Below are 20082 nucleotides of genomic sequence, written 5' to 3'. Positions count from 1 at the left end.
CATAAATAAATAAATCTTTAAAAAAATAAAAATAAAAACTAAATCTTAATAAATGGTGAAAAGTGTTCTGATTCCTATCCCTGCCCATCTACTGCCTTACGGGTTTGTGCTGGCTTGTTGATCAAGTTCACCAAAACTGGCCTGTTCATTTGTGCTCTTCAAACATCACCCATTTGTGTTCCCTAGGCTAATTACCAGTTCCTCTTATAACCTTGACATCACAGATAAGAACTGATTTAAGACTTAGTCCGGGGAGATCCAGAAGACAAAGTTAAGCCAAATAGCAGACATAAGAAAAATTCTAACAATGCAGTAAGCTGGGAGATAGTGAAATACCTGAAAGAATCACGCCTAGAGCCAGCTCCAAAACATAGTTCAATAAGCTTTAGCACTTGTTCTGTGAAATGTTCATAGTACCTACTTCAGAAGACTGCTGCAGGGGTGCTGGGAGGTAATGTACATAAAAGTGTCTGGCGCAGAATAAAGGTTCAGTGTTGGCTGAAAATGAATCCATGAAATAAACTAGAAATCCCAGTCCAATCTTCCAGGAAGTACCAACCTCAGCCACTAGAGGGGAATCTCAGTCCCATGCCTTTAAATGAGACTCAGGAACAGCCTGAGGTGGCAGGCACTCCTCTGGATGCACCAGCCTTTCGTAAGCCAGGAAACTCACTCCCACTCAGGAAACTTGGCTCCAAGCTGAACTCTATGGCGTTTTCTCTGAGTCACTACATTCTCCCGCAGTTGCAAAATGATCTGGCAAAAGTCCCTCAAAGACTTTTACTGCTTAGGGAGTAGCATCCAAACTCCACGCCAGAATCCAAGGCCTTCCTCAATCTGGTCCCAACCAACCTCCAGCCTGAACTCCCTGACCCTGTGTACTGCAGCCACACTGGACAACTCATGCTCCTTCCTCTATGCCTTGGCTCCTGCTGCTCCTTCTTCTTGATGCCTTTCTTCTACCCCGAGCTTCTAAAACCCTACTTCTTTTTCAATGACATACAGCCACCTCCTCCATTATTCCCTCCTCGCTTATCCAGAGTGAGCTCAGACCCACCACTGAGCTCACACACCATCTATTACATCCATCTATCTCATATTAAATTGACTTAAGTATGTGCACTTTTCTCTTCAACAGATCAGAAATTCCACAAGTAGAGAGGCCAGTGGGTAACTTCCCTAGGGTAACACAGCAAGTAAGTGGCAAAAATGGGGTTCTAACCTGGGCTCCAGAGAGCTCTGGCTCTTAGCAACTATTTCACACCATATAGTGATTGTCAACCACAGTGCCTAGCTCAGAGCTTTGCACACAGTGCCATTCAGTAACTTATCCAATAACTAAAATAACCATTGATCTAATTAGCACCTCTTGAACCTTCTCTGACTTGTGGGCTGTTGGGAATCAGCAACACAGTCTCATTAATCTGAATTAGAGTGCTTGGCTGTAGATCTAATTATGAGCAATTTCTGAATCATAATTACCATTCCATTTTGTCTCTTGATCTGTAATGCATATAAGGACCTACTCCCAGCTTCTTGGAGAGAAGAAAACAACGTGATTACTTACTGAAGCCTAGGAGGTGTGTTTTTGTGAAGCTCCCAGGGCACACCTTCACTGTGAAGTGCAGGGGATGGGCTGGATGGTCTCAGAGGGCCCTTTCCTCAGTTTTAACCCTCTATGATTATGACAAATTTTAGCAAGAGCCTTGCTTCTGTGTCAGAAGGTAGGTGGTTGAGTCTCAGTTCTGTCATTACAGTGACCTTAGCCATGTTAGACTCCCCAACTCTCAAGACTCCTCATCTTTAAAACTTGATTCATTCACTCAAAAATGTTTGCCTGTCTCAGAGTGGGGAGGAGGGAACCACAGTAATGAACAGGCAGAAATAGACCCTGCCCATTCAGCTAAAAAATCAGACGATACCTAGATCGTGGGATTGTCATAGGAAGAAACTGAAGTGGTCCCTTAGCTTTATAGAGTAAACTACAAAGTCAAGAGATGATCATCTTGACAGGATTCCAGTTTTGCAAAATCCAACCATAACAAAAACATTATCCCGTTGAGCGGCCTGAACCCAGTCGACTTTGCATTCAACTTACTGGCCTTTCCCTATCTTCCCAAGCACAGGTAGGCGGGGGTTATCGGTCCACGGTAAGGGCAATGCGCGGCTGATGGCAGAGGTCAGGCCCTGGCCCTCACCCACAAGATTCTGTCCAAAAGTTGGGAGTCTGGCCCCCTGGCTTCTCCCGCTCTCAGATGAGCGACTCCTCGTCGCCTGCCCTGCTCCTGCTTCAGTCCCCACGTCTGTGAAGGGCAGGCCACATGCACGAGGAAGCCATCCCGTGACCCCCGTCAAACACGGACGCGGTCCTGACCAGCGCGGGGCTGGCCCCGCTCCAGGGGGCTGGGGAGGCTTCCCGCCAAGTTCTGCTACTGCCCGGGGCGGCTGTCCCGGTCCACACCCCGGAGCCCCGGGCGGCTCTGGGTCAGGTCGCCGGCCGGTGCACCGGCGGCCCGCGCTGGGAGGGGCTGGGCCACGTCACGACAGCCCCGCGGGCCTGCAGGTGGCCCCGCGCGGGGCGGGCGCGGCCAGGCCCGGCTCCGGCGGCGGGAAAGCGGGCGCGCGCGGGCGTCACGTGACGGGCGCGGGGGCGGCGCGGGGGCGGGGCCTGGCGCGCGCGACTCCGCGGGTGACCGGGCGGGCGGGAAGGGGCGGGGCCTCGGGCGGGGCCGCTGGGGGAGGCGGGCGGGCGGGAGGGGAGGAGTGGAGATGGCGGCGGCGGCGGCTCAGGGGGGCGGGGGCGGGGAGCCCGGGGAGCCGATGGGGTCGCCCGGGGGGTCCCGGGGGAAGTGGAGGTAGTGAAGGGGCAGCCGTTCGACGTGGGCCCGCGCTACACGCAGCTGCAGTACATCGGCGAGGGCGCGTACGGCATGGTCAGGTGAGGGGGCGTTCCGGGGAGGGGGCGTCCCGGGGGAGGGGGCGCGGGCGCGGGGGCTGGGCCGCGGGGCGCTCGCCGGGCCGTGGCGCCTCGGGGCCCGAGGAGACGGGGCTCCGGGAGGCTGGGAACGTCCGGGGAGAGGGCCCGGTGCTGCCTGGGGGAGGGGGCGCTGCGCCCTGTGCGGGAGAGGGGCTCGCCGGCGGGCTCGCGACGGAGCGTTCCTGAGGGAGGGAGGGAGGGGCATCTGCGCTTACGTGGGGGAGCTGCGGGGACCTTGGGAACCTTATACACAGGGGGTGGGGCAAAGGGAATAAATATTCCTGGGGAGGCACTATCCTTAGGCAAGAGGGGGTGAAGGACCCTCCTTGGAGGACAGGACGACTTGGGGTCCCCCAGGGAGGCCTGCCAGGGAGTTTAGGAGAGAAGAGCAGAGCTCAGGGTGGGGCAGGACTTTGGGCCTGGGGCCAGAGGGGTCCAGGAGGGCCTCCCTACAACTTTCAGGAAGGGTCGGTGCCTTCTCCCAGCCCCAGTGTGGGCTCTGGGCCTTTACTCTGGGAACGGTTCTGCTGCCCAGGTACCTGGCCCTCACACCTGCCCCTGCCTCCGCCTGTCTCCAGTCCCTCCACTGACACCCTCCATCTCCCTGTGTTTGCTACACTGTGCCTGCTCCGTTTATCTCCCACCCCTGGACCTGTCTTGGGCTAAGGGAGCCATCCTAGTTAGCAGAGGATGAGGGGTCAGAGTAAATAGAATGGAAAGGGTTGAGGAGAGGGGAAGTCAGTGAGCTGCCAGTCTCTTCCTCTGTTTGTGAAGTCACTGAAGGGCCGCCTGGCTGGTCCCCAGCTTTCTCCCTGGAGATCCCAGGCCTTCACAGCAGGAAGGAACCAGCATTGTTTATGACTTGGCCAGAGTGCTCTCCTGCTCCCTCCCCTCTCTGCCAAGGCTTGGGTGGGGCCGCTAGGCCTAGACTCCCCTTTTGTAAGGCCACACCAACATCATCTCTCTGGCCTTCTCAGCTCAGCTTACGACCACGTGCGCAAGACTCGAGTGGCCATCAAGAAAATCAGCCCCTTTGAGCATCAGACCTACTGCCAGCGCACTCTGCGGGAGATCCAGATCTTGCTGCGCTTCCGCCATGAGAACGTCATCGGCATCCGAGACATTTTGCGGGCACCCACCCTGGAAGCCATGAGGGATGTGTATCCTTCACCTGGGCCAGGTGGCTGGCCAGGCACAGCCTCAGAGCTGGGCTGGGAGGACGTTGGCTTGCTTTCTTTTTCCTTCTTTCTTACCCTTCTCCATAACAAACCCAGTAAAAGAAACTTTCCCACAGAAAGGTGACCAGAGTGTAAGAGGACTGGGAGACCTCAGAGGAATCCTGGCCTGCTGTATCCAGGCAGTGTGGCCTTGGGCAAGTCTGTTCTCTACACTGTACCTCAGTGGGGTGGGGGTTGGGCAAGTTGGTCTCTATGGGAGCTTTGTCTTCTGACATCTGCAATTCTGTGACGTGACCAGCCTCAGCCCACAGTCCGTTCTTGTTTAACAAACCATAATTCTTTCTCCTCTCTGGGTCCTCAGACTGAAAGGGAGGCAGAAAGGAAGAAAACTGCTCCTTTTTGCCTACCATGAGCCAGGTGCATTGCAGGCCAAATGCTTTAACATTTCTTATTCAACCTCCCAACTGCCCTGTGAACTGTTCTCATCAGTTCCATTTCAAAGATGAGGAAACTGAAGCCTAGAAAGTCTAAAAATCAAGTACTTTTGTTGCTGAGTGCGCCTCTCCCCAAGATTCAAATCTATCTCCTTTCTCTAGACATCCCCCTCAGGGCCCCACCCTTGTCACCTGTGGACTTGCACCTTGCCCAGGGTGCGACTGCCTTGCCGTTGTTGCCTTCCCCCCTTATCACTTTCCTAGTTTGTTGTCCACTTCCTGCCTGGCTCTGTTAGCAGCTCGTAACACCCAGTACCTCTTCTCCACCCCACCCACCCCTAGTCAGTCCTAGCCCTCCACGTAAGATCCTGCAGTGTCTGCAGCCCCCACCATACTCTGTGGGCAGGAAACCTTCATGCTCACTCCCAGCTTGCTGTGTGACCTTAAGCAAGTCACTGCATTTTGCTGAGCCGCCTCATCTATAAAGCAGCAGGGTTGGTCCAGATGTTCTCAGAAGGCCCATTTGAGACTGATTTCAAAAGACAGTCCTGACTTAGTCTTTCAGAGTCAAGCCATCTGACATCTATTTATTTACTTTGTAAATAAATTTTTGTTTTATATTAATATATAAAAGGACATTTATTCCTCAATCTTCTGAGATATAGCCAAGCATTCCTTGAGTAGGAGCATGCTGTTGGGAGTTTTTCCTCATTTGTCTTACACGAACCATTCCCATAAGGCAGGCATTTATTTTTAAGCAAACATTTATTGCATGCCAGATGGTGTTCATACATTATTTCATTTAACCCTCTCAGCAGTCATGTGGCTCAGGCATTTATAATAGCAGTAGTAGTTCATGGTTGCTGACCCTCATGACATGCCAGGCACGGGGCTGGCTGCTTTACATGGATCACCACTTCTAATCTTCACAACCACTTTCTAAAGAACAATTCTTTCCTCAACTTTACAGATGAGAAATAGAGGCAGAGACAGGTGGAGATCATAAAACCAATGAGTAGTGAAGCAGGAATTTCCAATATAAGCAAATTAACTCCGGAACTGCTGCTCTTAATGTTCAAGTTCTGCCTCCGATAGTTTATTACTCCCACTTTCCCAGTGCAGAGACTGAGTGGCCATAGCTTTGCTCAGGGTCACCAGCTGAGATGCAGCAGAAACCTCAAGTCTGTTACAGATCTTGCCCAGCTCATGGTATGGATTGGCAGATCTGTTGAGTCCCAGGGAAGCCAGCTGGAGGGTGTATGAAGCCTAGTCCCCAGTGTGTTCTTCTTAACCAAGTGCCTCCTACTACCCCCACCTGGGGGGTCTACGGTGCCATACTCAGCTACATTGTGCAGGACCTGATGGAGACAGACCTGTACAAGTTGCTCAAAAGCCAGCAGCTGAGCAATGACCACATCTGCTACTTCCTCTACCAGATCTTACGGGGCCTCAAGTACATTCACTCGGCCAACGTGCTGCACCGGGATTTAAAGCCCTCCAACCTGCTCATCAACACCACCTGCGACCTTAAGGTCAGAGGTTTGGATCCTCCTTTATCACTTTCCTAGTTTTTTGTTCACTCCCTGCCTGGTTTTCCCTTGGGGCCTGGGTAGGACAGCATCACAAGCAAAGGGGAAGAGGCATTGTTGCTTGGGCCTTGGAGACCTTGAGCACCAAACTTAGCAGCCTGGGTTGGATTCCAGATCTGTGATTTTGGCCTGGCCCGGATTGCTGATCCTGAGCATGACCACACCGGCTTCCTGACAGAATATGTGGCCACACGCTGGTACCGGGCCCCAGAGATCATGCTTAACTCCAAGGTAGGGGGGCTATCCCTGAAGAGAAGGGATCAGATCCCAGAAAACCCCAGAGTTGCCTCTGAGCTAGGCATTGATCCCCATGAGACAGGAAATCTACCCCCAGGCTGTCACTCTGGCTCTAGAAAGAAGCTGAGCACTGGCTTTTCTGGGCCTTCACCCTTGCCTCCCTGGCTGGTGTGGTGAATCTTGGTTGGGGGTGGTGGCTCAACCCAGACAACAGGGCCCTGTCGAGGCTGCCCCAGGAGCCCATGACTGTCTTCTCTTCAGGGCTATACCAAGTCCATCGACATCTGGTCTGTGGGCTGCATTCTGGCTGAGATGCTCTCCAACCGGCCCATCTTCCCTGGCAAGCACTACCTGGACCAGCTCAACCACATTCTGGGTGAGGGGGGCCTGACCAGAAAAATGGATGGGAGATTAGCTTATCTGCAGTGAGATTAGAGTCAGCGTCTGAGATTCTGGGAATCAGGACAAGGGTCCCACCATGTGTGGAGACCCTACAGCAGTATTCAGGGAGGTATAGGTACTATTCCCATTCAATAAATTAAAGAACAGCCCACACTTAGGAAGTGCTAGAGCCAGGATTTGAACCTAAGGCTGCCTGAATCCAGACTCTTTGCATCTATTGTGTTGGCTGGGAGATAACAGTTAGGTGCTGGAACAGGTTGGTGGGGCTCTTGTTCTTGGCTCTTTCAGTTCCCAGAGGGAGAGGAGATTCCCTCACCAAATCACTTGCCTTACCCACAGGTATCCTGGGCTCCCCATCCCAGGAGGACCTGAATTGTATCATCAACATGAAGGCCCGAAACTACCTACAGTCTCTGCCCTCCAAGACTAAGGTGGCCTGGGCCAAACTTTTTCCCAAGTCAGACTCCAAAGGTGAGAGACATGGGGGCTGGTGTGGGATAAAAACTGGTTGCAGAGGAGGAAATGTGGGCTCAGCAGGTGCCTGAGTAGACAGGCCCCTAGGCATGGAGAAACAAAGCCAGGCTTCTGGGAGCTCTTCTAGCCTTCCCTTTGACCTCTGACTCCTGCCCTTCCTTAGCCCTTGACCTGCTGGATCGGATGTTAACCTTTAACCCCAACAAACGGATCACAGTGGAAGAAGCACTGGCTCACCCCTACCTGGAGCAGTACTATGACCCAACGGATGAGGTGGGCCAGCCACCAGAAGCTGGGCGAGGGAATGAGTACTTGGATGGGTAGGCATCCCTCAGTACCTATCCTGAGCCTGCTTCTTTGCCATCTCAGCCGGTGGCGGAGGAACCCTTCACCTTTGACATGGAGCTGGATGATCAACCCAAGGAGAAGCTGAAGGAGCTCATCTTCCAGGAAACAGCCCCCTTCCAGCCTGGGGCACTGGAGGCCCCCTGATCTGGGCGGATGCCTCTGTTCCCTGGGGCCTGGTGAGTGCTCCCCACCACTCAGGATATCCAGCAGGATCTCATACAGTCGTGCATCCATGATGCCTGTGTATGGTGGCAACAAAAGGGCCAGAGCCTGCCAGGCCACAAACCTGGTCCACTAGTTCTTCATGTCCCTCATTGTTTCCCCCAACCCCAGTCTCCCACCTGTCAGCCTACTGCATCTTCCAGCCCTGTAGCCATTCCCGGCCCTCAGAGGTCGCTGGGGGCCCCTCTCAGTTTTTGACTCACAACAATATAAGCAGAGAGGCAGGTGGGGCAGTAATTGTTTCAGAAGGAATAGTAGTACCCAGCCTGTTTCAGAAGCCAAATTTTGTCACACCTAGTGCCCAGGACAGCAGTTCACACACCTGTGGGGGACCTTGCTGGACCTAACCCCCCACACAGCTCACCTTTCCTCCTCCAGTCTCCTGTCGCTGGCAGTTGTGGTCTAATAAACGGAAGGCTGACATACCTGGGCTCACTCCCCAGCTCTGACAACAGGAGCTGCATGATACCGCGCCCTTATCTCTGTGCCTCAGTTTCCTGGAAACAATTCTAATAATGAGAGCAAACAGAGAGCAAGAAGCACTGTTCTGAAAGGTTGCTGTGGGTTATTTCATTTGATCCTTATCACAGTACCCTGAGAGAGGTATTAATATTAGCCTCATTGATAAGGAAACTGAGCCATATTCCACTCACCTGTGGGGAATGAAATGAGAGAAGTAGAGGCCAGGGCCCTAGCAGGTCTTCTCATGAGTGCTAATCGTTCCTTTCCCGCCTGCCTTTTTTGTTTAGGCCCTACCTCCTGCCTGCCCCTTTCCTGCTGGACTGTTAAGAAAATGGAAACTGTGCCCAGCCCGGACCCCGGCAGCCCAGGTTGAGGCAGAGGGCTGGCCTGGCCACCTTCCTTTGCTTTGCCCCGGCTGCCTGCTTCAGGCAGGCCGTGGATCCCCCCCAATGCTCCCCTCATCCCCACCAGGACCTGAGAGGGGCTCAGGTGGCCCCAAAGCAAATTTCATTCTGCTGCTCTGCCTTTGTCTACCCCAGCTGTCCCAGTCTCTGGTAGTTCTGGAATGGACAGGCTCTGGCTACCCCAGGACATACCGAGGGGTTGGGGTGGAGGACAGGGGACACTGAGTAGGACTCAGGGCAAGCCCTGCCCCACTCACCTCATTAAAGCCCCATCCCATTTCCCCTGAAGGAACAATCCTAAGTCTCAAGGGCTAGTATCCCTGAGGAGCAGGGCCCCAGCCTAAACCCCTTTCCCCCCAAAGCTGCCACATTTAACGCCCCCTGCTGCTTCTGTGTGTGTGTGAACAGAAGTGGAGGTGGGGGCACATGGAGACCCTAGTGCCCCTACCCACCCCTGTGCCTGTATCTAATATATAAATATAGATGTGTATATGGACGGCCTTGGCTCTGTCTGTTCGCCGACACCCTGACCCTAGTCATTGCCACTCTGATGACTTCTCCAGCCCAGCTGCTGCCCAGTTGCGGCTTTACCCAGTCCTGGTAACCTTCGATTCCAAGGTTCCAACCCGGGTTGACAATGGAGTGTAAGAGACTTCCCGGACTCCTGGGAAGAATGGGGTCAGGTTTCCCCTTGGTCGCTGTCCTCTCCAGGCTCTGGTGACTCTGTCCAAATGGCTGGGGTGATTCGAGGATGACTCATAATACCCATAGTACCCTACATAATCCCAGATCCTCTGGAAACAGCAAGTGTGTTGTATACCTGGCCAAAGACACCCATGGGAAGGGAGAAAGGTGCAGTGCCCCACTGCTGGGGAACCTGTCTCCCCTTGTGGCCCAAGAGAGGGCTGCTGGATCTGTGAGGAGTTCTGGGATGTGAGGGCAAGAGTTGCCTGGCCCCTGTACTCCTGCCTCCACTCCATCTCCAGCTGAGCACTGCAGCCTGGCCCCGTGCCAGCAGCAGGCTTAGCAGGTCCCAGGGGTGTGGTGGCGGCCAGTGGTGGAGCCAGCCTACATAGGCCGGCAGTCAGCAGAGCAGCACAGTCCGTCCAGGATGGCTGAGCTCACTGCCGCCGGAGCCCAGCAAGGCAGCTTGGCCATGAGCCCTCTGCTGTACTATGCCCTGCCTGCCCTAGGCAGCTATGCCATGCTCTCCATCTTCTTCCTGCGCCGGCCTCGCCTGCTGCACACACCTTGGGTTTCAGTCTTCCATCCCCGCCTGGGGGCCCACCGGGGAGGTGAGCTGGGCTGGGTAGGAGGGGGGCAGGTGGCAGCTATTGAGGGTGGAGTAAGGATAGCAATACAGGTGCCAGCATGGACAATAGAGGGGTAGGTTCAAGGGGTGGGGTGTTAGAAAGGGGGCGGAGACCAAGGTCCAGAGGAGGGCGAGGTGGCCAAGCAGGATGTGGGATGGGGAAGAGGCCAGTTTACCCCAGACTGACTGGGGATGAGGTGGGGGTGGGAGGGGAAGGAGGGAGGCCAGGACCGAGGGACGCACCCTAGCTGCCCTACACAGGATCCGGAGAGCGACTGGAGAGCACCATGGAGGCCATGGAGAAGTGAGTGCACCTGCCCAGCGAGTTGCCAGGGAACATGGTGCCAGCTGTGCTGCCTGATGCCAAGGGGGGTAATCCCTTCTGTGTCTGGGGACTGAGCCCCCTAGAGATGTGCAGTGCACAGCCTCACTTCCTACCTCTCCACCCCTCCACTAAACCTACCCTACCATCCTATGACCTGGTCGGTCCCCTGCTCCCCACTGACCTCTGCCCCTGTAGCTCCATGGTCCAGGGGGCAGACCTCCTGGAGCTCGACTGTCAGCTGACCAGGGACGGCGTGGTGGTGGTGTCACACGATGAGAACCTGTCCCGCCAGTCGGGCCTGCATAGGGATGTGGGCAGCCTGAACTTTGAGGTGGGCCTTGTCCCAGCCCCTGTTCCCCCAAGTCACACACCTTTACTGCATCCTGGTGACTTGCTCCCTGCTCTCCCCAGGAGCTGCCTCTCTACAAGGAGGAGCTGGAGGTTTATTTCTCGCCAGGTGAGATCATGACCTGTGAGTAGCAGACAGCTGTAATCCCCTCCCATGCCAGCCTGGGTTGGGTCATAGCCTCAGCCTCTTGCCTTCTCATTTTTTTGGCTAAACATTTTTTTTTTTTATTATGCATACAGGAAGTGGGGTGTAGGCCAGAGGTGCCCAGTTGGGGGGTTAGAGGATTCACCAGAGACAGAGTAGGGAGCAGAACAGGCAGCTCTACTGAAATACACTGCTGAGGGGAGCAGTGGGCGAGACAGGAGAGGTCTGCCCTGCCATGTGGGTATCTCCCTGGCAGGGGATGGAACTCATGTGGCAGTGGCTGGCGATAGCTTATCAGCTGACACTTTAACCCCTGCGCCACCAGGGAGGCCCCTGCCCTCTCTTTTCTGAGACTTGACCTCTCCCCAAGTCTCCAACCCCGAAAATCCTTCTGTGATCCCTCTTCCCACAACGTGCCCCAGGCCGCTTCGCACGTGGGTCCGACCGGCGCATGGTGAGCTTGGAGGAGGTGTTCCAGAGGTTTCCTCGGCTGCCCATGGCCTTGGAGGTCAAAGGGGACAATGAAGAGCTCATTCACAAGGTGGTACTGCAGAGGGGGTTAGGCTGGGGCTGGGGGGAGGCCTGACCCTCCCCTTCACCCCCTCCTTCCCTCCCAGATAGCAGCCCTGGTGAGGTACTTCAATCGCAATGAAATCACCATCTGGGCCTCAGAGAAAAGCTCCATCATGCAGAAGTGCAAGGCCGCTGTGAGTCCCTTTGCCTGCCTGCTCCCCTCCTTCCAGGAGCTGGAGCCCAACCTGAGGGGGCTAGGCTGGAGGGGCTTGGGAGGGTTTTGGAGGACCTGGCCCTGAGCAGGGACTCCCTGGAGTAGGATCTGGAGAAGAGGGGTGGTGGGGAAAGCGTGTGAGCAGAGATGTGAGAGTGGGAAGGAGGAGGGTACAAGTTAGGCCAAGGTGTGGCTTTGATCCTGCAGGTAGTGGGGCTTCCTGAATATCCAAAACTTTCCCCTGCAGCCCAGGCCGCCTCTCTGCTTCCCCAGGAGCAGACTGATCCCCATTCTCACATTCCCTTGCCGCTCCCCAGAACCCCGAGATGCCGTCCTCCTTCACAATAAACCGAGGAATCCAGATGCTGCTGCTCTATTACCTGGGGCTGCTACCCTTCATCCCCATCCCCGAGAAGTTCCTCCTCTGCTTCCTGCCCACCATCATCAACAGGTACCCATGCCAGGGCAGGGAGGGTACCCTAAGGGTACCCTTAGGCCCTCAGCTACTTTCTGTCCTGAGAAAAACACTCCCACACACACCTCAAACCCCATTGGGCAGGGTCCCCTGTGGAGCATGAGACCCAGTCTCCCCAACTCCCTGGGGTCCTTGGAAAACTGGTTCTCATCAAGCATTCATGACTCCTAGGGGACCAGCAAGTCCCTGAAATTATATGCAAATGTGTGTCGCTGTAGAGTTTTAAGGGTTTACTTATTTATCCACTTATCCAACAAATACTTATTGAATGCCTCCTCTGGTCCAAGTGCAGTTACACTACTGAATAAAGCCAGTGTGGGTGGGTATGAGACCCTCCCCCAAGCTTACAGTCTGGCTGGGGAGACATATTAATTAAATATATAGCTTCACTCATAGTCTCAAAAAGAAAGGCAAGTATTTTCCTGCTGGGAGACATGGATTAACAAAGTAACAGCTGGGTGAAGTGTTAGGAATTTGGATACTTTGTCAGCTCTCAGGCCTGATTTCTCCCTTTGCTTTCTGAGAATCTCTGCCCACCCAGTGCTTTTTGTTCCTCTCTATTGTCCTGAGGGAAGCTCCCAGCCAGCCCCCACAATCCCTTCCTACAAAGAGATCATTATAGCACAGAACTTTGTGTACATCGGGTTTATACAGGGTTTGCAAAGTGTTTCTGCAGCCTTCAGGTTGAGTTTTACCTTCTAACACCCCCAGGAGGTATAGGAATCATGACTCCCTAGTACCCAAAGAATTAGAGGTTCTATAATTTGTCCAGGGTCACAGAGCTGGATATACAGGGCCCAAGTTTGCTCCCAAAACTTGCCCTAGGACATTGTACAGGGCCTCTAATGTAATTCTGGAGTAGGACAATTAGGGACAACTAACTATGACTCAGCTGTGTCTGGTCTCAAGAAAATGGTCAGGCCCAACCAGGAGGGCCTCCAGATTGTGTGTCCAGCTTGGGAATCAAGCTGGATTCTGGTCCTGGACTCACTATGGGTTTGCTAGGTGATCTACCTCAGGCCAGTCACTTCCTTTTTCCAAGACTGTTTCTTCTGTAAAATGGTGAGGGGAGAGGCACAACCTCAAAGCATGGAGCCAGAGATGTGGGAGTAGATCTCACTGAACAATGGGTGATGGCTCCTTTGGTCAGCTGCAAAGGTTCTTCTAAAGGGAGTGTGGTTATACTGGCTGGCAGGAGGGTTCACTAGCACCTCACCCCTGTGATAGAGACAGACCCAAGGGGCTGACCACCATATCACCTCTCTGCAGGACTTACTTTCCATTCTCCTTCCCTGGGCTGAACCAGCTGGCTGCTGTGGTTTGCAAACGGTAAGGTGGGCAAAAAGGCTGGGAGGGGGAGATGGGGGGTGTCCAACAGAGACCTGTCACTGCCTTTCTCCTCTGTTCCCACTCATCATGGTTTTTGTCATTCCCTACCTTGCCCCAGGCTCATGATGAGGAAAAGTCTGATCCAACACCTGAAGCAGCGAGGGGTACAGGTGAGACTTGACCACCAATCCCTCAGCAAGTGGATGGGTCACAGCGTAGGCCTAGCATATTCCAACCACTGTTCTGCTACTGAAGCTGGGCCCCTTGGGCAGGTCTCTTCTGAGTCTTGACTTCTTCATCTGTAAAATGGGGATAATGGTATATTTAACTCTTCTGGATGTATAACTGGTAGTTAGTAAGGGCTTGATAAATGCTAGCCTTTATGATTATAATGATGTATTTATGATCCTGATCCTGATGAGGGGAGCTGGGGAAAGGAAAGTTAAGAAACAAGGATGAAACCTGGCGCAGCCCATCCCTCGTGCCTTCCCTGAGCATCACTTTGACTGTGTCATTTAATTAGCAAACCTTTATTGAGAAGTACCTGGGCTGGGAGCTTAGCATCAGAGGCAGAGGAAGGAATTGAAGCAGGCCATTGCACATGGACAAAAAGCAAACAAAGCATTGTGGTCTGGGGGTGGGGGTGGGGGTAAGAGAAAGCCCCTGGGAGAAGTGGGGAGCTGGCTTCAGGAGGGGAAATGGAGAGGGTCTCAGGCAGGAGGCTCAGCACGTGGGAAGGCCATCAGAGGAACCCAGAGCAGCCCAGTGGGCTGCAGTGTGGAGGAAGCTGCCCAAAGGGACTGGAGAAGGCAGCAGAGGCTGAGGCAGACTGCAAAGCTCAGAGAGGAGCCAGCCTGGACTTCAGCTCAACAAGAAGAGAAGCTTTTGAGGGGCCTGAGAGCCCTGATGTGGAGGTTTAAGGGAGGATCACCTGGACCAGCATGTGAAACAATGGTGGGGGCCAGTGGGGAAGCAGAGTCTCAGTAGGAGGCTCACGATGCCAGGACGGGCTTGGTGGCAGCAGTGAGGATGGATGGAAGAGTTAACTCACAGGCAGGCGGGGACTCAGCCACTGATTGGCTGTGGGAGTGAGTGAGGCAAGGGGATGATGTAGCTCTTTCAGATTGGTCCTCCCACTCAGAGGGGCTTCTCCACAGCTCTGGGAGGCCGGACCTTCACTCTCACGGGTCAAATTGGACCAAGTGACTGGTCCAAGCTGCAAATACCATCTCCCCCCTACTTCATTGCCCACAGGGGAGGACTCAGGAGGCAGCAGCAGATGGGGGCAGGCTGGGAGGCATTGGCTTGCTGGTAAACCTTCCACAATGTCTCTCTGGGTGGGGTGTGGGGAAGCCTCCATTTAAGCATTAGATAATTTCCCCTGTATATACTGGTATATACTCACCATAACCAATTTCAAACCAACATGAAGTCACTGCATGCAGAATAGGGAAGAGATGGGCTATATAATAACCCATTATAGATTATATATAACTTATTACATAAGCTGATATAATTTAAACGTAAGTTTATATAATTTAATATGTAATTATGGCTGTGCTTAATAACCAGTTTTCAAAATCCCTAAAAAATTAACAATCCACTCCAGCATACCACTGCTGGAGGGTTCCACAGAGGAGAAGCGCCCCCACCATCTGGGGAGTCCCAGGTAACCTTATTTGGAGACTACAATTCTGGCCTTTACTCTCTCAGGTGATATTTTGGTGCCTTAATGATGAGTCGGATTTTGAAGTGGCCTTCAACCTGGGGGCCTCTGGGGTGATGACTGATTACCCCACAGCCCTGAGGCACTACCTGGACAACCAAAGAACAGCTGCCCCTGCCTTCTAAGCCAGGGACCCTCACTTTTTTCTGTTTCTCTTCCCTAATAAATGCTTTCTTTTCAATCATGTCTTTGTGCTTTCTTTTCAATCATGTCTTTGTGCTGCAGGCAGAGGTGCAGGGATGGGGTGGGGGGCAGATCCTAGAAAACAGCAAAGATGGCATATTAGGACCAGAGTCTTGGAGCCCTAACCAGCCTGACCCACTGGTTCTACCACATTCCAGACCCAAGTAATGCCACACCCTGTGCCAGCCTGGCCTCCACTCTCAGGAATGTCCCTCCCAGGAACAAGGGACCCTGCCCCCTTCAGAGCTACAGATAATGGTTCTATTCTCCAGAGGCCACTAAGCGTTCCGGGAACACAGCAAGAGACTTGCCTCTGTGGGCCTCCTCACCTGGCTGCAGAGGGTGGGCATGGCTGAGGCGGCTGAATTCACCGAGCCCATCTGCTGTCAGCCATTCCAACCTACTCCTAGGTCCCCTACTCCAAAAGCTCCCTAAGTTCTTCAAACCTGTCCAGTCCAGTACCTTGTCCTATTTCGCAAATATTTATTGACTAGACCAGACTGGGTACTGGGCCCACAGCAGGGAATAAGACCTGTGTGGTGTGGCAGACCCATGTGCAAACATTTTCAATGGAGTTGAGAGGTGAGAAAGGTAAAGGGGGAAGCCCACGGGAGACATCTAGCCCAGGGTGGCCGGAAAGGGGCGCCAAAGGGGGGTGAGGCTCAGCAGCAGCAACTGCCTTTTTTCTAAGTTCTGACTCCCAGGGGTCTAACCCGGATGGATGTCTTTAGCGCTCGCATTTGCCAGGGAAAGGCGTGGCAGCTCATCCCAGTGAGAATCCCAGCTTTGCCTCTTACCAGCTAGATAACCGGGAGAGCTGCCGATCTTTAGACCTGAGCTCCCGGGGCAAGTGGGAACAATAGAAGCAGCCGCGCAGGGTCGCTGCGGCACCGAGCGGCGCCGTGGCAGTGGTTAAACGCAGACAACTGTGACTATCACTTTTCGTGCGAGTGGGTCCAGACGCCGTCCCCCTCCTAACCCCATGCCAGGTCCGATACCTCAGCTCCTCGCCCCGTCAAGGGCCGCGGGGGGCCACGGCGGCTCCGGGGCGCGGGCGCGCGCGGGGCGGGCAGGGCCGCCGGCCGCAGCCGCATTTCCGGGCCGGCCGGAGCGGCGAGCAGGGGGAAGGGCGGCCCCGGCCGGCGCTGGCCCGGAGTGACGCGCCCCCTCATTTGCATGCTGCGCGCCGATTGGCCACGGCGGCCGCCGAGACCCGCGGCCGCCCCCTCCCCCTCCCGCCGCAGCGGCGGCAGCAGCTGGTCTCGGTGTAAACAAGTCGCGGCGGCTGCGAACCCGCGCCGGGGGGGACGGCGCCCACCAGGAGCGCCCCCCACTCCCAGGCCAGGCCACCCCGGCGGACCGGGCCCCCGCGCGCCCAGGCGAGGTGAGGCCCGCATCGTCAGGGCTGCGTGCCGCCTCGCGCCCCCGCCCCGCCAGCGAGGACTGCCCCCTTCCCCCGGCGCCCGCCCCCCACCCCGAGCCCCAGGTGAGCCCCGGGGTCTCAGGTAAGACTCTGCGATGCAGGTAAGACCCCCTCGGCATAGACAAGGCCTCAGCGCTCCCAGGTAAGAGCCCCTCCCCTCCTAGGTGACTCTACACCTTCAGTGAGGCCTCCTGCCTTCTGCAGGTGAGGGACCCCCTCCCCAGGTTATCTCCCTGTACCTCAGGTGAAGCCACCCCACCGCCTCAGATGAGATCCTAAGGACCATCCAGTTCCTAACCGCTCTATGGTCCTCCCTAAACTGAGAACTGACAGTTCTTCCACTCTAGAGCCCCTTCATCCAGCTTCAGTTGCCATGTCAGCAGGGGTGAGGCCCAAAGCAGGTGGGTGAATCACCTTGGGCTCCTCCTAGCCTCAGTTTCCCCGTTGATGCAACTTGAGGCCTCCTCAGTGAGTCAAAACTGAGACAGCCCTGGCCCCTGGAGAGGCTGCTGGCTCTGGGGAGCAAAGACAGCAGCCAAGTGTGACAGAGAGAGTCCCCGTGGCCCTGGGCGTGCCTGCATGTGTGTGGCCCCGGTCCTAACAGCCCCCCCTCCCTTCCTGGCAGGCACTGGGCTCCCTCTGCTCCCCGTGGGCCGCTCCCCGCGTGGGGCCACTGCCCCCGGCCCCCGCCATGGTGCGGATTTCAAAGCCCAAGACATTTCAGGCCTACTTGGATGACTGTCATCGGAGGTATAGCTGTGCCCACTGCCGTGCTCACCTGGCCAACCACGACGACCTCATCTCCAAGGTAATAACCAGGTCACAGTTGGACTGGGAGGCTGGAGGAATTTTCTGGCTGCTCCCCACCAGTAGCCCTGACCCCCTCCTCTCTCCCTCTCACCCTTTAGTCCTTCCAGGGCAGTCAGGGGCGTGCCTACCTCTTCAACTCTGTGTGAGTATTCTGCCTCCCTTCTTTCTTTCCCTGACCTCTGCTGTAACTTGGGACCCATGACATCATGCTGATATTTCAAGTCCCCCTGGTTCTGGCAGGAAGCTGTGGTCCTCCTCCTTTTGGGTGCTGTGGACAAACACAGTTAAATACAAATTAGAGAGGGAGTTTTGTGATGGCAGGACCCTCCCTGAGATGCCCCCATGTCCCTGCAGGGTGAACGTGGGCTGCGGGCCAGCCGAGGAGAGGGTACTGCTGACAGGCCTCCATGCTGTCGCTGACATCCATTGCGAGAACTGCAAGACCACATTGGGCTGGAAATATGTGAGTCGGTGACTTCTGACCCCAGGCTAGCCTTTGACCTGACCTCCTTGACATCACCTCCTCACAAGCAGTCATCTGGTAATCTTTCAGGGTGTTTAGGCCCCGCTTGCACAAGTCAAACTGTCTCTTTACCCCTGACCGTGTTCTCTTTTCATATCCTGCAAGGGCTGTTAGAATTTTTCTCTTAGCCCCTTCTTCCCCTCTTGGGCACAGGCATTCCCATTTTAGCAATAAAGAGATCACCAGTTGCCATTTATTAAACGCTGACGTGCCATGCACTGGTGTGTGCATATATTATCTCATTCAATCATTACAGCAATCCCATAGGTAGAGTCTATTATTATCTCCACATTACAGAGGAAGAAAGGAAGGCCCAGGGTGTTAGGTAACTTGCCTAAGGTCACACAACTGGCAAGTAAAGAATAAGAACTAGAATCCTAGTTTGTTTTCTTTTTTCTCAACCCCAGATATTATCATTCAGAGGTCAGAGAAGTTGCCCAAGACCCCACAGCAGCACAGAGTTGGTATCCTTGGGCCTCCTAAACCATTGCCCTCATTGCCCCTGTTGCTGTTCAGGGTCTGGTTTCACAACCCTGAGTCTCATTTTCTTATCTGGCAGTGGAGGCTAAAGCCACCACCTGACACGCGAGATTGTTAGGGGATCAGATTAGATGCAGCAAAGGGAGATGCTCTTGGAAAACTGTAAAGGACAGGATTCCTCAGGCATTGCTTGCAGCTGTGGTGCCTCAGGCAGAGACAGACAGGCAGCCCTGATCTCCATTCACCCCTGGCCCTGCCACAGATTTGCTTTGTGTCCCTGGACAGGTGGTTTGGCCTCTCTGAACCTCTGTAAAGCCAGAGGTCAAAAACTCAAGTGCCAGCAGATACTGTGGATCTGCAAAGGAGCAGCATGGATCTGTGGAGGGAGCCAGTCTGTGGCAAACTGGAGTGAGCGTGACCTGCCTGTATTGTGTAGTATCTTAAAGTTCTGGTTATTAAACTCTCTGCTGGCCAAACAGAATGCATGTGGCCCTTGGGCTACCAGATTGTAATCCTGAATCTTTTAGAAATATCTGCTCTGTTGGAGCCAACTTTAGTACTTAAATAGTACCTGTGATTCAGAGTTCTGTCTGTCCCCTGTTGGTGAGAAGCCCGGCCTTGCTGCTTCCACTCTTCGCCTGTGGGCAGGTGGCTTGGTTCTCTGGGTGACAGTTTCTTCATTTATAAAATGGGGCCAATCATTTCCACTCCCCAACCTACTCTTCTATGTCTTTTGATAAGGCCCTTGCCTGCAAATGATGGCCTTTCCCCTCCTCTCAGGAACAGGCCTTCGAGAGCAGCCAGAAGTACAAAGAGGGGAAGTACATCATTGAACTCAACCACATGATCAAAGACAACGGCTGGGACTGACCCCTGCTCCTGACACATGTGGCTCCAGCCCGGCCTGGCCGCCAGGGGGCGCCACTGGCTTTCCTCCGCCAAAGGGAGCTCTGGACCCTCAGGGCCCCTGCAGAGGAAGGATCCAGCTCCTGTACATATATTTTATTGCATGCACTGTGACCTTGGGGGGAGATCAGAAGGCGGACGACACCCCCACAACTCCCTGCGATCTGGCTGGCTTGGATCTCATTTTTAACCCCTTCCTGCCCCGCCTGCCCTATAGATATGGCCTGTGTACTGCTCTCTTGGTCCCAGTGCACCGTCTGCCCTATGAACTTCTGCCACTGGTCCCCTCTTGCCCTACGCGTGTCTGCTCCCCATGTTCTGTAGCGTTTGTACATAATAAAACAATGGAGTGGAGACCGCTCCAGGCTCACGTGGACTCTGGGAAGGGGCCACTCATGCAGATTCCCACCTCTTCCGACCCCGGTGTTGGGCGTGGAGGTCAAAGCTGGACGCCTTCGCCCCTGGACCTGGCTTCAGCCACCTTCTCTGGGATCCAGAATAGGTCTCACTGCCCGTGGAGACTGCCGAGGCCCCTCTGGCTCCCAGGCCTTGACCTGGGTTGATCTGCATCTTCTCAGCCTTAGCGTTTTGCCGCCGCCTAGGGGCCGCTCTCGAGGGAAGCCGTGGCGTCGCGGCTTCCGCG

At 54.7% G+C, this 20082-nt stretch overlaps 4 protein-coding genes across 4 annotated transcripts in view; 3 read left to right on the top strand and 1 right to left on the bottom strand.

Annotated features, from left to right (window-relative positions):
- The window catches only part of CORO1A (coronin 1A), a 47311-nt gene extending 44820 nt beyond the window's left edge, over positions 1-2491 (bottom strand). The window contains exon 1 of the mRNA XM_054693755.1: positions 1568-2491. The gene's annotated coding sequence lies outside the window, so the exon portion shown is untranslated. The remainder of the gene's footprint in view (positions 1-1567) is intronic.
- A 278-nt stretch (positions 2492-2769) lies between these two features.
- MAPK3 (mitogen-activated protein kinase 3) lies at positions 2770-9222 on the top strand. The gene is given in 10 exon segments (XM_037507315.2): positions 2770-2809; positions 2812-2938; positions 3955-4137; positions 5932-6121; positions 6293-6409; positions 6677-6791; positions 7157-7288; positions 7455-7564; positions 7661-7815; positions 8611-9222. Coding segments are annotated over 9 exon segments (1137 nt in total). The 3' UTR covers positions 7784-7815; positions 8611-9222.
- A 34-nt stretch (positions 9223-9256) lies between these two features.
- Positions 9257-15291, top strand: GDPD3 (glycerophosphodiester phosphodiesterase domain containing 3). Its single transcript, XM_037507316.2, has 10 exons — positions 9257-10022; positions 10301-10343; positions 10560-10695; positions 10776-10821; positions 11280-11398; positions 11475-11564; positions 11902-12035; positions 13329-13388; positions 13507-13558; positions 15102-15291. Exons 1-10 carry the CDS (start codon positions 9839-9841, stop codon positions 15237-15239), a joined length of 1002 nt encoding a protein of 333 aa, XP_037363213.1. The 5' UTR covers positions 9257-9838; the 3' UTR covers positions 15240-15291.
- Positions 15292-16564: 1273 nt separating this feature from the next.
- Positions 16565-19796, top strand: YPEL3 (yippee like 3). Its single transcript, XM_037507314.1, has 4 exons — positions 16565-17528; positions 17629-17672; positions 17885-17993; positions 19314-19796. Exons 1-4 carry the CDS (start codon positions 17412-17414, stop codon positions 19401-19403), a joined length of 360 nt encoding a protein of 119 aa, XP_037363211.1. The 5' UTR covers positions 16565-17411; the 3' UTR covers positions 19404-19796.
- The last annotated feature ends 286 nt before the right edge of the window (positions 19797-20082 follow it).

The sequence above is a fragment of the Talpa occidentalis genome, unplaced genomic scaffold, assembly GCF_014898055.3.
Source record: "Talpa occidentalis isolate TD23 unplaced genomic scaffold, MPIMG_talOcc4v2.1 talOcc4.12, whole genome shotgun sequence".
Taxonomy (NCBI): domain Eukaryota; kingdom Metazoa; phylum Chordata; class Mammalia; order Eulipotyphla; family Talpidae; genus Talpa; species Talpa occidentalis.
This window is presented reverse-complemented; position numbering and strand designations above follow the sequence as displayed.